The following is a 12,753-nucleotide window of genomic DNA, read 5'->3' on the forward strand; positions in this document are numbered from 1 at the left end:
CCTCGAGTCTCCTCTCCTCGAGTCTCCTCTCCTCGAGTCTCCTCTCCTCGAGTCTCCTCTCCTCGAGTCTCCTCTCCTCTCCTCGAGTCTCCTCTCCTCTCCTCTCCTCTCCTCTCCTCTCCTCTCCTCTCCTCTCCTCTCCTCTCCTCTCCTCTCCTCTCCTCTCCTCTCCTCTCCTCTCCTCTCCTCTCCTCTCCTGGAGTCTCCTCTCCTGGAGTCTCCTCTCCTGGAGTCTCCTCTCCTGGAGTCTCCTCTCCTCTCCTGGAGTCTCCTCTCCTCTCCTGGAGTCTCCTCTCCTCGAGTCTCCTCTCCTCGAGTCTCCTCGAGTCTCCTCGAGTCTCCTCTCCTCTCCTCGAGTCTCCTCTCCTCTCCTCGAGTCTCCTCTCCTCTCCTCTCCTCTCCTCTCCTCTCCTCTCCTCTCCTCTCCTCTCCTCTCCTCTCCTCTCCTCTCCTCTCCTCTCCTCTCCTCTCCTCTCCTCTCCTCTCCTCTCCTCTCCTCTCCTCTCCTCTCCTCTCCTCTCCTCGAGTCTCCTCGAGTCTCCTCTCCTCTCCTCGAGTCTCCTCTCCTCGAGTCTCCTCTCCTCGAGTCTCCTCTCCTCTCCTCTCCTCTCCTCTCCTCTCCTCTCCTCTCCTCTCCTCTCCTCTCCTCTCCTCTCCTCTCCTCTCCTCTCCTCTCCTCTCCTCTCCTCTCCTCTCCTCTCCTCTCCTCTCCTTGAGTCTCCTCTCCTTGAGTCTCCTCTCCTTGAGTCTCCTCTCCTCTCCTCTCCTTGAGTCTCCTCTCCTCTCCTCTCCTTGAGTCTCCTCTCCTCTCCTCTCCTTGAGTCTCCTCTCCTTGAGTCTCCTCTCCTTGAGTCTCCTCTCCTTGAGTCTCCTCTCCTTGAGTCTCCTCTCCTCTCCTCTCCTTGAGTCTCCTCTCCTTGAGTCTCCTCTCCTTGAGTCTCCTCTCCTCTCCTTGAGTCTCCTTGAGTCTCCTTGAGTCTCCTCTCGTCTCCTCTCGTCTCCTCTCGTCTCCTCTCCTCGAGTCTCCTCTCCTCGAGTCTCCTCTCTTCTCCTCTCCTGAGTCTCCTGAGTCTCCTGAGTCTCCTGAGTCTCCTCTCCTGAGTCTCCTGAGTCTCCTCTCCTCTCCTGAGTCTCCTCCCCTCCCCTCCCCTCCCCTCCCCTCCCCTCGCCTCCCCTCCCCTCCCCTCCCCTCCCCTCCCCTCTCCTCTCCTCGAGTCTCCTCAAGTCTCCTCTCCTCGAGTCTCCTCTCCTCGAGTCTCCTCGAGTCTCCTCGAGTCTCCTCTCCTCGAGTCTCCTCGAGTCTCCTCTCCTCTCCTGAGTCTCCTCTCCTGAGTCTCCTCTCCTGAGTCTCCTGAGTCTCCTCTCCTCTCCTCTCCTGAGTGTCCTCTCCTCGAGTCTCCTCTCCTCGAGTCTCCTCTCCTCGAGTCTCCTCGAGTCTCCTCTCCTTGAGTCTCCTCTCCTCGAGTCTCCTTGAGTCTCCTCGAGTCTCCTCGAGACTCCTCTCTTCAAGTCTCCTCTCATTGAGTCTCCTCAAGTCTCCTCTCCTGAGTCTCCTCTCCTCGAGTCTCCTCTCCTCGAGTCTCCTCAAGTCTCCTCTCCTCGAGTCTCTTCAAATCTCCTCAAGTCTCCTTGCTCTACCCAGCAGTGGCTATTATTTCACATTTGCCCCATCAGCTGTTAGGGCTCAGATGCACTTGCCCCCATTTTTTTACCTCTTGTCTCATCCTAGCTATGCTTTGGTATGCAGCGTAATAAGTTCTTGAGGTGTTTGGATAGTGCAAACAGCTTATTTTTTGTCTGTATTCCTGCTAAGAAGGGTAGAGGATGAACAGGATGAGCTAAAGAGTCATTTGCACTGCAACAACAGGATGACAGTTATGTAAAATACTTCCATGTGCAATCTCTTCTGATCCTCTGCTGGTTCAGAGGAGTATTATGGCCAGATTCAGCACACAGGCTCTTGCAAACTCATTTTCATAAACTGGGGCATTGCTAAGCATAGAGAAGACCAAGACCAAGGTTGCTCTGTTTCTTCATCCTCACTCAGCATTTACCTTTTCTTTCTCCTTAATCTCCTGTCTTTGACATCTATGGTTTAAGCCCATGGGATAAGCACAGAACTGCTTTACTGAAGTGCTTCCACAAATACTGGTACAAATCACCTTGCAAAGGCTACTGCAGGGTGACACAGCCTGCTGGCCACATCAGTAGGAGTTGCTTTAGCATATTATTCTAAAATGGGATTAGTTAAGTAATTCTACAGCCCAATTCAAACACTGAGCCCAATTCACTTTTCTAAGCTTTCCACTTCTGTATACCAGCTAAATGCCACTGATTAGGCTTTCAATTCAACATTTTCTGAAAGGTTTTTGACTCAGTTCCCAGATGATTCATGGGATTCATCAGAAAATTAATACAATAACCAACTAACTGTAATGGTCATGGGCAGCAGTGGCATGCACAAATGTTCAATCAGTTTCTGGAAACCAGCCTTTTCTCAACTCTAAGAAACAAACACCTATTTTATTATACGTAGAAAATTTAAAGCCACAAGGAACAAAATTTTCATCCTGATTGATTAGTATATGTTAAAAAAAACGCTTTCATCCAAATAGAAATATTCAGTTGCCTTCATTTAAATGAATATCTATTTTTCATTAGTATTACCAAATGATTTTAACTTGGATTAAAATTCATGTCTGTTTTTTATTAATATGCATCTGTTAGACATCTATCTAGTCAAACAGGAAGTCCAGTTTCTCATATTTTATACTGGAAGGCTAATCAATATTGCATGCTAAAATTCAGTGAAAAAGCACTAATAACAGCTTGAAATATTCATGAAGGACAGCAAAATCTCATAATAATAATGATCATTAATCCACTGTCTATTTTCTGGATCTTACGGTGATTTTTACCTTTTAGAAATACTTTACATTTATTACTAAAATTTTCTACACCCTTTTAAAGAAGATGAATCCTGTTATTTTACCTTTAAATATCTATAAAATTACTATGCAAATTATTATATCTTCATTGAAATACTGTCTGTTAAATAACAGCGCTCTTCATTCAAAATCACTTCAAATTCAGAAAGGTCATTCTGTATCTTCAGTAGCTATCTTTGTAACAGTAAACAGACTATGAACGTGTTATTCAGGAATACTTTGCATGCACTTCCCTGAAACTTGAATTGTCTAGGCAAAAGATACTCAGTAGACTTATTCTGATGTCTCTATATGTCTGATATGAAATATGTTTGATGTTAGTACATTCACTCTGATAGTATCATTAATTTTTGTCCTACTCACCTCCAAAGTAAGAGCCATCTGTCAACTTCAGCTCCTTGTTGGATTTGGTGATGACGCCAGCAACACCATGCTGAATGAAATACATCTTTTTACCTACAGCCCCTTCTCGGATAATATAATCTCCAGGTTGGAACACCTCAAATCGCAATTTGCTTAGCATGGCAGTCACAAAATTTGGGTCTGCATTTGCAAAAAGAGGCATTGTAGCAACCAGCTTCCGACAATTGAAGTTGACGATCTCCTAAACGGAAAGGAAACATAATGATAAAAACAATGAGCAAATACATACATCGTAATGGGTATTGAAAAAAAGACTATGCTTTCTTCATTAAAAAAAACTTTTTTATGGTCTTATTGGACACTTCTGTTTTTCTTACTATGTCTAATTTTTAATCTTTTCATTATATTTGTATCTATTTCTAGTAAAGTGACTGAAACAATAGTGCAGTACCAGTTTGTATTACTCTTTATTATAAATGTTGGTTGTCTTCAAGTGATTTTCACATATTATCTTCCTTGGCTTTTAAGGAGGGAAAGATAGGGTTGAAAGAGAACTTACACAGGAATTACACAAGACTGGCAACAAAATTAGCTGCTAAAATAACTTTATGAAGTGATAACCTTACGCAATCCAAAGTTTAGCCCTGTGTTCTCCAGTATTACACCAGTAATATCTGTATGATTTTAAGAACTGTACTGGTAGTAATAGATGCACACTACAGTTAGCTGAATGGGTAGCTGAAATCAATAATAAAATTTCTTCCCTATAATTTAATTCATCTTATAAATACAGAGGCATACACTTCTGCTGTTCAAAAAAAATGCATATACAACAGACCCTTTAAATGTGTTAAGTGCTACTGTTTTCCTAAGACTACTACACACCTGTGGTGGGCTGTTTCCCACCAAGAATGTTTATATTTACAGAGCCAACAATGAGCACATCTACATGAGAATGTATCAAAAAGCTATAAATGTCCTACTTGCTTTAAATCAAAACCCAGATAATTCCTCATAAAATTTCAAGCTATTTTTTGCAGGCCTTATTTGTCTTAGAAAAATGAACATGGTTAGTTATATAGATTTAAACAGTGTATTGAACTGGGACTAATCAGTATCACATGTGAAGACGGGCTTAGGCAGGCAACTACTGAATTAGCAACCTAGACACTACAAATGCACAGAGAAGAAATAAAATAAGCACATGACCAGCAGTCACCTATCTGTTTTGGAAAACTAAATATTGCATGTCAATGGAGAACCCCTAGCATTTCTTAACACCAAGCAAAGCCTTCATGATTGATGTAAGGAGACCTGTCAGTGCTCTCCTCTTCTTGATTCAACTCTTGTTGCTCTGTCAGTCTTCCAAGCAGCTGCTACCTCATACTTCGATCTCACATGGAAGCATGCTCTCTGGGCAGCAAGCTCAGATATTCTTGCCCAAGTACAGACAGATTTTCCTCCCACCCTGATCCTTTGATATCCTGCTTGTAGACAAGATGAACAAGCTCAGCTTTTTCCATAGTATAAGAATCAAAACCATAGCAGGTTCTTCAAATCATCTTGCATGTGGGAAGGAGGTGGGGATCTCATTTTGCGTGGTTGCTGAGGCAATTAAGAGGCATGGGTATGATCTCAGAGTAAAGAAACAACCACATTTACCAAAGAAATTACATCTTTTCAGAATAAATCCAGTGGAATTTAGAAAAATACTGTGAAGCAAAAATTCTCACCAGATACTGGGAATAAGTAAAGTTGTTATATCCAGCAATGTCTTACTTTTCATTAAAACAAACAAACAGACAAACAAACAAAAAAATGGAAAAGTTACTTCCTCATGCTACTCCTAGATTCCTAGGATTCCTAGTATAGACTTCTGACAATCCCATGAGAAAGTGTCATTACATAACGGCAAATTGGAAATAGAAGAATCTGAGCACAAGTGAACACTACAAGGAGCAGTACAGTGATTCTCTTTAACCTCCATCTCAATAGCATTATATCTCTATACTTAGACACACACTAAATACTCCTTTTATACTTTCTTATTTTTTCCTTCTGGAATGTGTCAAGGACGTATACAAATTATATAATTAACATTTCATACAGATTTAATTCCAGAATTACTGTGTTTAAGATTGAATGAAAAGTAAGATGCCACATCTTTGAAGTCAATCACTAAACCCCAACTGAATTCACTGGGGATATGATTCCACTAAGAACATTCCATCTAAGAATTATTTATGAGCAATGGAAATAGAACAACAATCCCCTTTCACTTTTCACTGTATTGCCTCTCTCTTTACTCTCTCTGTTTGCCATAGCTCCCCTTCTTATGAGTGCTTTAACACACTTGAAGCACTGCACCACATATGTGCTCCATGACTAATCATAAATCACATCTACTCAAAGAACATCAAAATCAAAGATTAAAAATCAACAACAATAACAACAACAAAACTATTTTGTAATTAAAAAAAATAGTTGTGCTTGTAAAAGCACCTGGAAAATTAGACGTAAGGTGTTGTTTGTTTGAATCTGAAAATATCAAGTAACAGCACTGCAAGATATAAACTACCTGACAGATGTCACTGGCATTCAATATCAGTGAATCCTGCTGAGTCATTACATCCTAAGGAGTAATCCCAGACTACCTGTTCAAGTACAGGCTGTATTATATAATAAATATTGAAGAAAAAAAAAAAAAGAAAAAAAAAAAAAAGAAAAAAAAAAGATTCAAGCAGAATGTCTTTCCAAGGAATAAGGAAGATCCTGTTCTTTTCATCTCAGTAGGTAACAAGGAACCTCACTTCTCAGTAAAGCTGCAGTCACTGCTTCCCTGGCAAATGCAAGTTATTCTCTGGTCCCAGTGCTCACAGTATGGTGGCATCACGTGAGGAGTCCCAGACTAAATTCTATGCTCTGTATGAAACTGCTGTGTTGCAGTTTTGGCTGATGCTAGAAAGCTGGAAATAACTATTACTTTTCTTGCTTTATTCAGGGACATTTCTGTAGACTTGTGACTTGTTTTCTGTTTCTGAAAGAGAATAGCTCTATCTTGCATGTTTGGGAGATAGAGAAAGGAAATTATTAAATAAAGCAAAAATTGACTTGAAATGATATGGAAGACAGTGGAAGTAGTGAAGCACAGAAGGGGCTGGGAGAGTGAAAAGTCTGACTATTGTCATTATCAGAAAGAAAGAAAGAAAGAAACAGAACTAGATGGAAAGTGTGAGGAAGGAGAGAACAGGAGGAAAACAAAAGGAAGAAACACAAAGGATCTAAAAGAAAGGGGGGAAAAAAAGGAGTTAGGAAGGTTGATTTTGAAGAAGAAACTGAAAATCCTGAAAAAGTGAGAAAAGGGCATCTACAAGTACTTCAGTGGCAAAAGGAAGACTAGGGAAAATGGGGGCCCTCTCCTGAAGGAAACAGGAGACCAGGTTACCTGGGACAGTGGGAAGGCTGAGGTACTGAATGAATTCTTTGGCTCAGTCTTTAACAGCAAGACTGGCCTTCAGGAATCCCAGGTTCCAGATTCCAGGCCAGAAAAGATGTATCTGGTGGAAGAGGATTAGGTCAGGGAATACTTATGCAAACTGGACATTCAAAAGTCCATTGGCCCTGATGGGATGCACCCAGGAGTGCTGATGGAGCTAGCAGATATGATTGAGATGCCATGCTCTAATCTTTGCTCAACTGTGGTAACCGAGAGAAGTGCCTGAAGACTGGAGGAAAGCAACTGTCACTCATATCTTCAAAAAGGTCATGAAGGAAGACCCAGGGAACTACAGGACTCTTAGCCTCACTTCAGTCTCTGGGAAGGTAATGGAACGGCTAATCCTGGAAACCATTTCCAAGCCCATAAAGGAGAAGAAAATCATCTGAAGTGGTCAACATAGGTTCAAAGAAGTGAAGTCATACCTCACCAACCTGACAAGCTTTTATAATGAAGTGACAAGCCTGATGGATGAGAGGGAAAGAGTGGATATTTTCTTCCTGGACTTCACTGTCCTAATGTAAAAGCTCAAGGCACCAGTACATGCTGAGGACCACCTTGGTGAAAAGTGGCTCTGCAGAAAATTGGGGTCCTGGTGGACACCAAGCTGAATATAAGTCAACAGCAAGCCCTTGCTGCTAAGAAGGTTAATGGTATTCTTGGCTGCATTAGGCAAAGTATCAGCAGCAGGTCAAGAGGGATGACCCTTCCAATGTACTGCACACTGGTGAGGTCAATGGACCTCCAGTGGTCCATTCCAACCTTAACCATTCTGTAATTCTGTGATACATAAAAGAAAGAATAAAAGTGTTAAGTAATGTAGCTTCATAGATTCATGAGCTGATATAGGCAGAGGAGAGAATTAAGGACTACATGGGTCTTCTGAACAGAGCCAACCAAGCTTAATATGAAATGATTTCATTTCTTCTTGGGACACACAGCAAAACACCTCCTTGTTGCAGGATTTTCACCTTTAGAAACTCACTTCCTCTTATGGCTCCATCTCCTGCACACATTTCTCTCTTGATACATAATCTGTATCTGTATATATCCATGCATACAGACAGCTTATCCTCTCAGTCTGAGTTGCCTAATGAAGGTACCAGCATAGCTACAAAACCACCCTGCTGTGGTAATTTCAGCTGTTACATCCTAGTAATGTACTCATTTTGTTGATTAGTTCTCTGTGAAAGTTTATGCTAAAGTACCAACTTTCCTTATTTAAGATGTTAGAAGGTGGAAAATTACTGAGGAAGAAAGAAATGTGTCATTTTTAAGTGCTTTGTTTTTCTGTGAAATGTTCTTTTATTTAAATATGAGATCATTCAGAACAAGTAAAATACATTTCTGTGAGTCTTAATCACAGGCCGTGCTGTAATTTCAGATTCTTTTATATTACTTCAAATATCATCTTGGAGAGAAAGAAACAGTAAAGATTATGAAAGTGTCTTATGTAATTCGGAAAGCATCAAGAGAAATAGTGCTGTGTTTTAAAACAAAGGTAACTAAGAAAAAGAAAAAAACTCCCATAAAAATCTTTCACATATTTTTGATTTATTTCTGTGGAGCCAAGTTGGAACGAGATTGTACTCCACAATATATCTTTATTAGAATAAATAATAATTATGCTTTCTCTTTTATGTTTTCTCCACGCCAAGAAAATAACAAATGAAAACTTTAGGAAAAGTTTAAGAACATTTTATGTGGCTAACGTGGTTAAAGGGGAAGAGTGTTTCAGACCCACATGGAGCAAGTCTTGATCTCATTCAGGTATTGGTCTCTGTTACAAAAGAACTAAATTTGAGGTGCAATGGTCTGATTTATATTAGAGATTGCTTAGGTAATTGCACTGGCTCCTGCTGCTTTATGTTGTAGTAGTCTTATTACTTGTCTTGGCCTTTCTGAACATTTTTTGAAACTCATATTAAGTCATCAGATATTACCATTTTCTTGGGTTCAATATTTCTGTGCAATTGCTCCAATGCATCTTGAGATGTCAAATTTAGAGAGGCTGCTATGGAAATGTCATAGTTGTGAATGGTACACAATGGTGGCCTATTTCTCTGATGGTATCAGGTAGAATTTTTAGGATGTTTTCTCAGGAAAAGACTTCTAAAGACTTTTAGATAGAGGCAGTGCTTTTAGTTAGACTGACTGGGAAAAGCTGTTGCTAAAATAAATAAATTAAGTTCTTTTATGTAAAAACTTTTATGTCTGAAAGGTTGTTTGCTTTTTTCTTTCTACACACAAACTGTGTCTTTCCTATGTGGAGGCCGCTGAAGTCTTTCGGTGACTACACTGATGTAGCTTAGTTTCACTAGGTCAGTTTTACACACTATCATAAAACTCTAGTGTACAGCTCTTCTATACTCTGCTTTAAAAGAGTAAGAAAGGAAAAAGTTACCATACTGAGAAAGCTATTTTCTCTTTCTCACATGAAGAAAATTAATGAGCAAGTGATTGAGGGAGAACTATGGGAAAAGCATGATGCTTAGAGATTTGGGGCTATATTAGGATATTGTAAATATGTAAGCCGGGTCTTAAGAAGTCATATTCTGTATGTGTTCATAATTGCCTTTAATTTTTTTAACCTGTTGGTCATTTATATTCAACTTTGGCAGAAAGGAGGCATCTCACAGATGTCAAATTCTCACAGCTTTTATGACAGCAGGCAATAAGGATGAATAGAATTGGTACCCCACTGAGGGAATGACTACATTATTAGTCACATAGTTAGCTCACAACATGTTAAATGCCAGAAAATTTACATGTGACAATGGGATGCAACATTCTTTATTTCTGCTATACCTGAAATTGTTCAAAATGCTTTGACACATTGTGGTTAATCATTTACATGTAGATAGAGGGCTTTCCTTAAAAAATAAATTTTGCTTAGAGGCTTATGTATAAGTGAAAATAACTATGCACATTTTTTGTGTTTGAATGGGATTTCCATTCCATTCCATTCCATTCCATTCCGTTCCATTCCGTTCCATTCCGTTCTACTCCATTTCACTCTGTTCCATTTTCCATTTTTCAATTACACTCATCCTTGTCTAGCATTCTGTGCAAGGAAATACAGGCCAAGTGCTTCACTCATGACCCAGTTGAGGGCTGACATAAAACTTGTCTTTGCAGACTGGAACAACAGGCACTCTTACCATGGAGACCCTGCTTAAATTTTACTCTTGGGGTAAATTTGGACACTGTCATTCATGGCTAGAGCTACACTGAGAAACACAATTCTCTTTTTCTTCAGGACTTTGATATCCTGCCATTCTGTTAACACAGCTGGATACTAAGGGTGTGTGAGCTCTGGAAAACCTTGCTCTCCAGCCCCTGTGGCTATATATTTTAGAAGACCAAGAATGCTCTGATCTGAGGTAACCTACATGTTTGACATATACATAAAGCACAAAAACTGAAAAAGAAAAAAACTCTGATCTCCAGGGCAAAGACAATCAAGATGTTCTTGATTATCTTGAAAACCACTGGACAGCCTGCAATTTCCAAAGCCCTCAGATCCCCAAGACTGTATACAGGTTGTGTAGATGCAGATTTTTATTTTTTTTCCCCCAACCAGCAGTGAGATGAGCTTTAGGCAGGGCAAAGGAATGGAGAAATAAATATGCTTTCCAGCCAAATATTGAATGAAATCTCCTGCTTGGATCTGCCAGGACTGAGTTGAAGCAGGTGCTTTTTTTTTTTTTTTTTTTTTGTCTGCCTCTGTTCATCTCATTTTAAATTTCAAGATAAGCCAGCCTTAAAAAGGGCATATGGCAGCTAGTATTGCTATCTCCTAAGAGGAAGAAATCTTTTTCATGCATTTGCAAGCAATGGGGATATAGGTTTGACCAATTATATTTTCTTGGCTTCTTTGATTAAATGTTGGCTTTCTACATACTTTTCTATCATTACCTTGTTGATTTGAATTTTTTTACTCAACTCCGTCTATGCCTCAGAATTATTACTGAATTAAATTCAAATGCAGACAAGATAATCCTTTTGAGAGTATATGATTCAACAAAACCTCCAATAAAGTCAGTTTGGTGAAAGTTATCCATCTTTCTTTTTTTTTTTTTTTTCCCAGCCTGTTAATTGATTTAATTGAACTTAAGGGAGATCTCTAGATCTTCTCTAGATCTTTTATTATATTGAAAAAATAAAGAAGAGTAAAAGAACGAAAGAAAGAAGAAAGATGTTCTCTGTATACTTTCATTCACTAAACAGTCCATTCATTCCTAAACTGACTTACTTTTTAAGTGAATTTAGCTGTAATCTTCTTCAGTATTCTGAAATGTTCTATGCCTTTTAATTTTGGTTTCCAGCTGGGTGCAATGCATCAAAAGGAGAACAGAGATACAGCAATGTTTTAAGGCAGTTTGTAGTTGTAAGATAGCTGGACTAACTTTAAAAGCTTGGAAAATCCTGATAACTACTGAGATAAGTACATAATGTTTGAGCCAGTTGACCAGCTCCTAGTTCTTGAAGGCTTTTTCCCTTATTATTTGTAGTGACAATTGCTGAAAAAATTTCCTGAGCGCTTATAGGGGAATATAACCCCCAGTTCACTACAGAAGGTAATATAAAATTAATGCTGTACAATAACAGCAGTTGCTATAGGGAATGTTCCCTTTTATTAATTGAATAAATAAAGTGAAATTTGCAAATGTATTTAACAATTAACATTTCAGCTTTCTGTCCAAGAATAACCAAATCTCTTCATTCTCATTTGTATCTTTTTGTGTGTTATACTCACTATTACTATAATATTTACTAAAATATGTCCAATATATTGGGCAGGTGGCATTTAAGACCAAAGTCTTGGCTCAGTAAGGCATTTTAGATATTTAAGTTGTCTTATTATGCCAGTGAGCCTACAGATTTAAACATATGTATGTCAAATTGTGACAGGAAAGAGAATTCCAAGAGATGTGAAGTTTATAAAATCTTTTCTGTATTTTTTTATAACAGCAACTTGTGTTACTACTTGGAAGAGTGGTAACACAATTACCATCATGAATTACTCATCACATTTATTGTACAAATGAATGAAGCAAACCTCAAATCTTTCTAAAATAATGATTAAGAAACAAGAGAAAGTTTTGTTGTTGTTACTAATTACAAAACTCTTCCTAGTCTGCTTGCTTACTTATAGTGTTGCTTTTCCAGCCCCTTTTTCCTTTTGGTAACCGGATGATTCTGGAAACCATATTAATCCTTGTATTTTTGTACTGAACATACAGTGATGACACTTTGCCAACACCAATCAATTGTAATTGACCTTGTATGTGATCTGTGTGGCAGCTACTATTTTTTATCTTTTATTTTACTATATTATTAAAAAAAAAAAAAAAAAGAGGGGGGGAGAGATCTTCTACACGAAGATCTTTTACACACAGATCTTCTGAATAAAGTGTACTTCCTATATTCACCAAGTGCAATGAGATTTCACCTAATTGCTGGCATGAAAGTGTTTTGTTTTAGTAAAGTGCTGGAAAGAATGTTGCTATTCTCAGGACAGTGACTGATTCACCTGATTGCAAGGAAGAGTATACAAGAGAAAGAAGGAAGAACAGGGCAAGAGAGAAAATGGAGAATGGAATTTCACAAAGGCAGCCAGAGCTATACTTACATTTGTGTGACTTATTAGGTAAAATGTGTTGATTTGGGTATTTTGTTGTGTAAAGTATTTGTTGGAATGCAGAAAAGCATATGATGGCTGAACAATACATCTTGTCTCACTGAAGCAAGAAGGGATTTGAAGAAAATAACTTGTAGATGAAGGCAGAGATAAAAAATCTGTGTTTGAAGTTAGCAGGGGTCTGCCTGGGGACTAAAACAAAGCATTGAAACGAAGTATTGAACTTGGTGGAAGAAAAAAACTCAACATGCCTTAGGAAAAATAGAAAGTTATGTCCTGGAGATATACATGTATCTGTGTGT

General features: G+C 39.0%; 1 protein-coding gene across 1 annotated transcript in view; it reads right to left on the minus strand.

The window, feature by feature from the left end:
* Positions 1–12,753, minus strand: part of HCN1 (hyperpolarization activated cyclic nucleotide gated potassium channel 1) — a 206,428-nt gene that overhangs the window by 19,001 nt on the left and 174,674 nt on the right. The window contains exon 6 of the mRNA XM_032206396.1: positions 3,312–3,552. Within this exon, the coding sequence (XP_032062287.1) occupies positions 3,312–3,552 (241 nt within the window). The remainder of the gene's footprint in view (positions 1–3,311; positions 3,553–12,753) is intronic.

This window comes from Aythya fuligula, chromosome Z (assembly GCF_009819795.1).
Source record: "Aythya fuligula isolate bAytFul2 chromosome Z, bAytFul2.pri, whole genome shotgun sequence".
Taxonomy (NCBI): Eukaryota; Metazoa; Chordata; class Aves; order Anseriformes; family Anatidae; genus Aythya; species Aythya fuligula.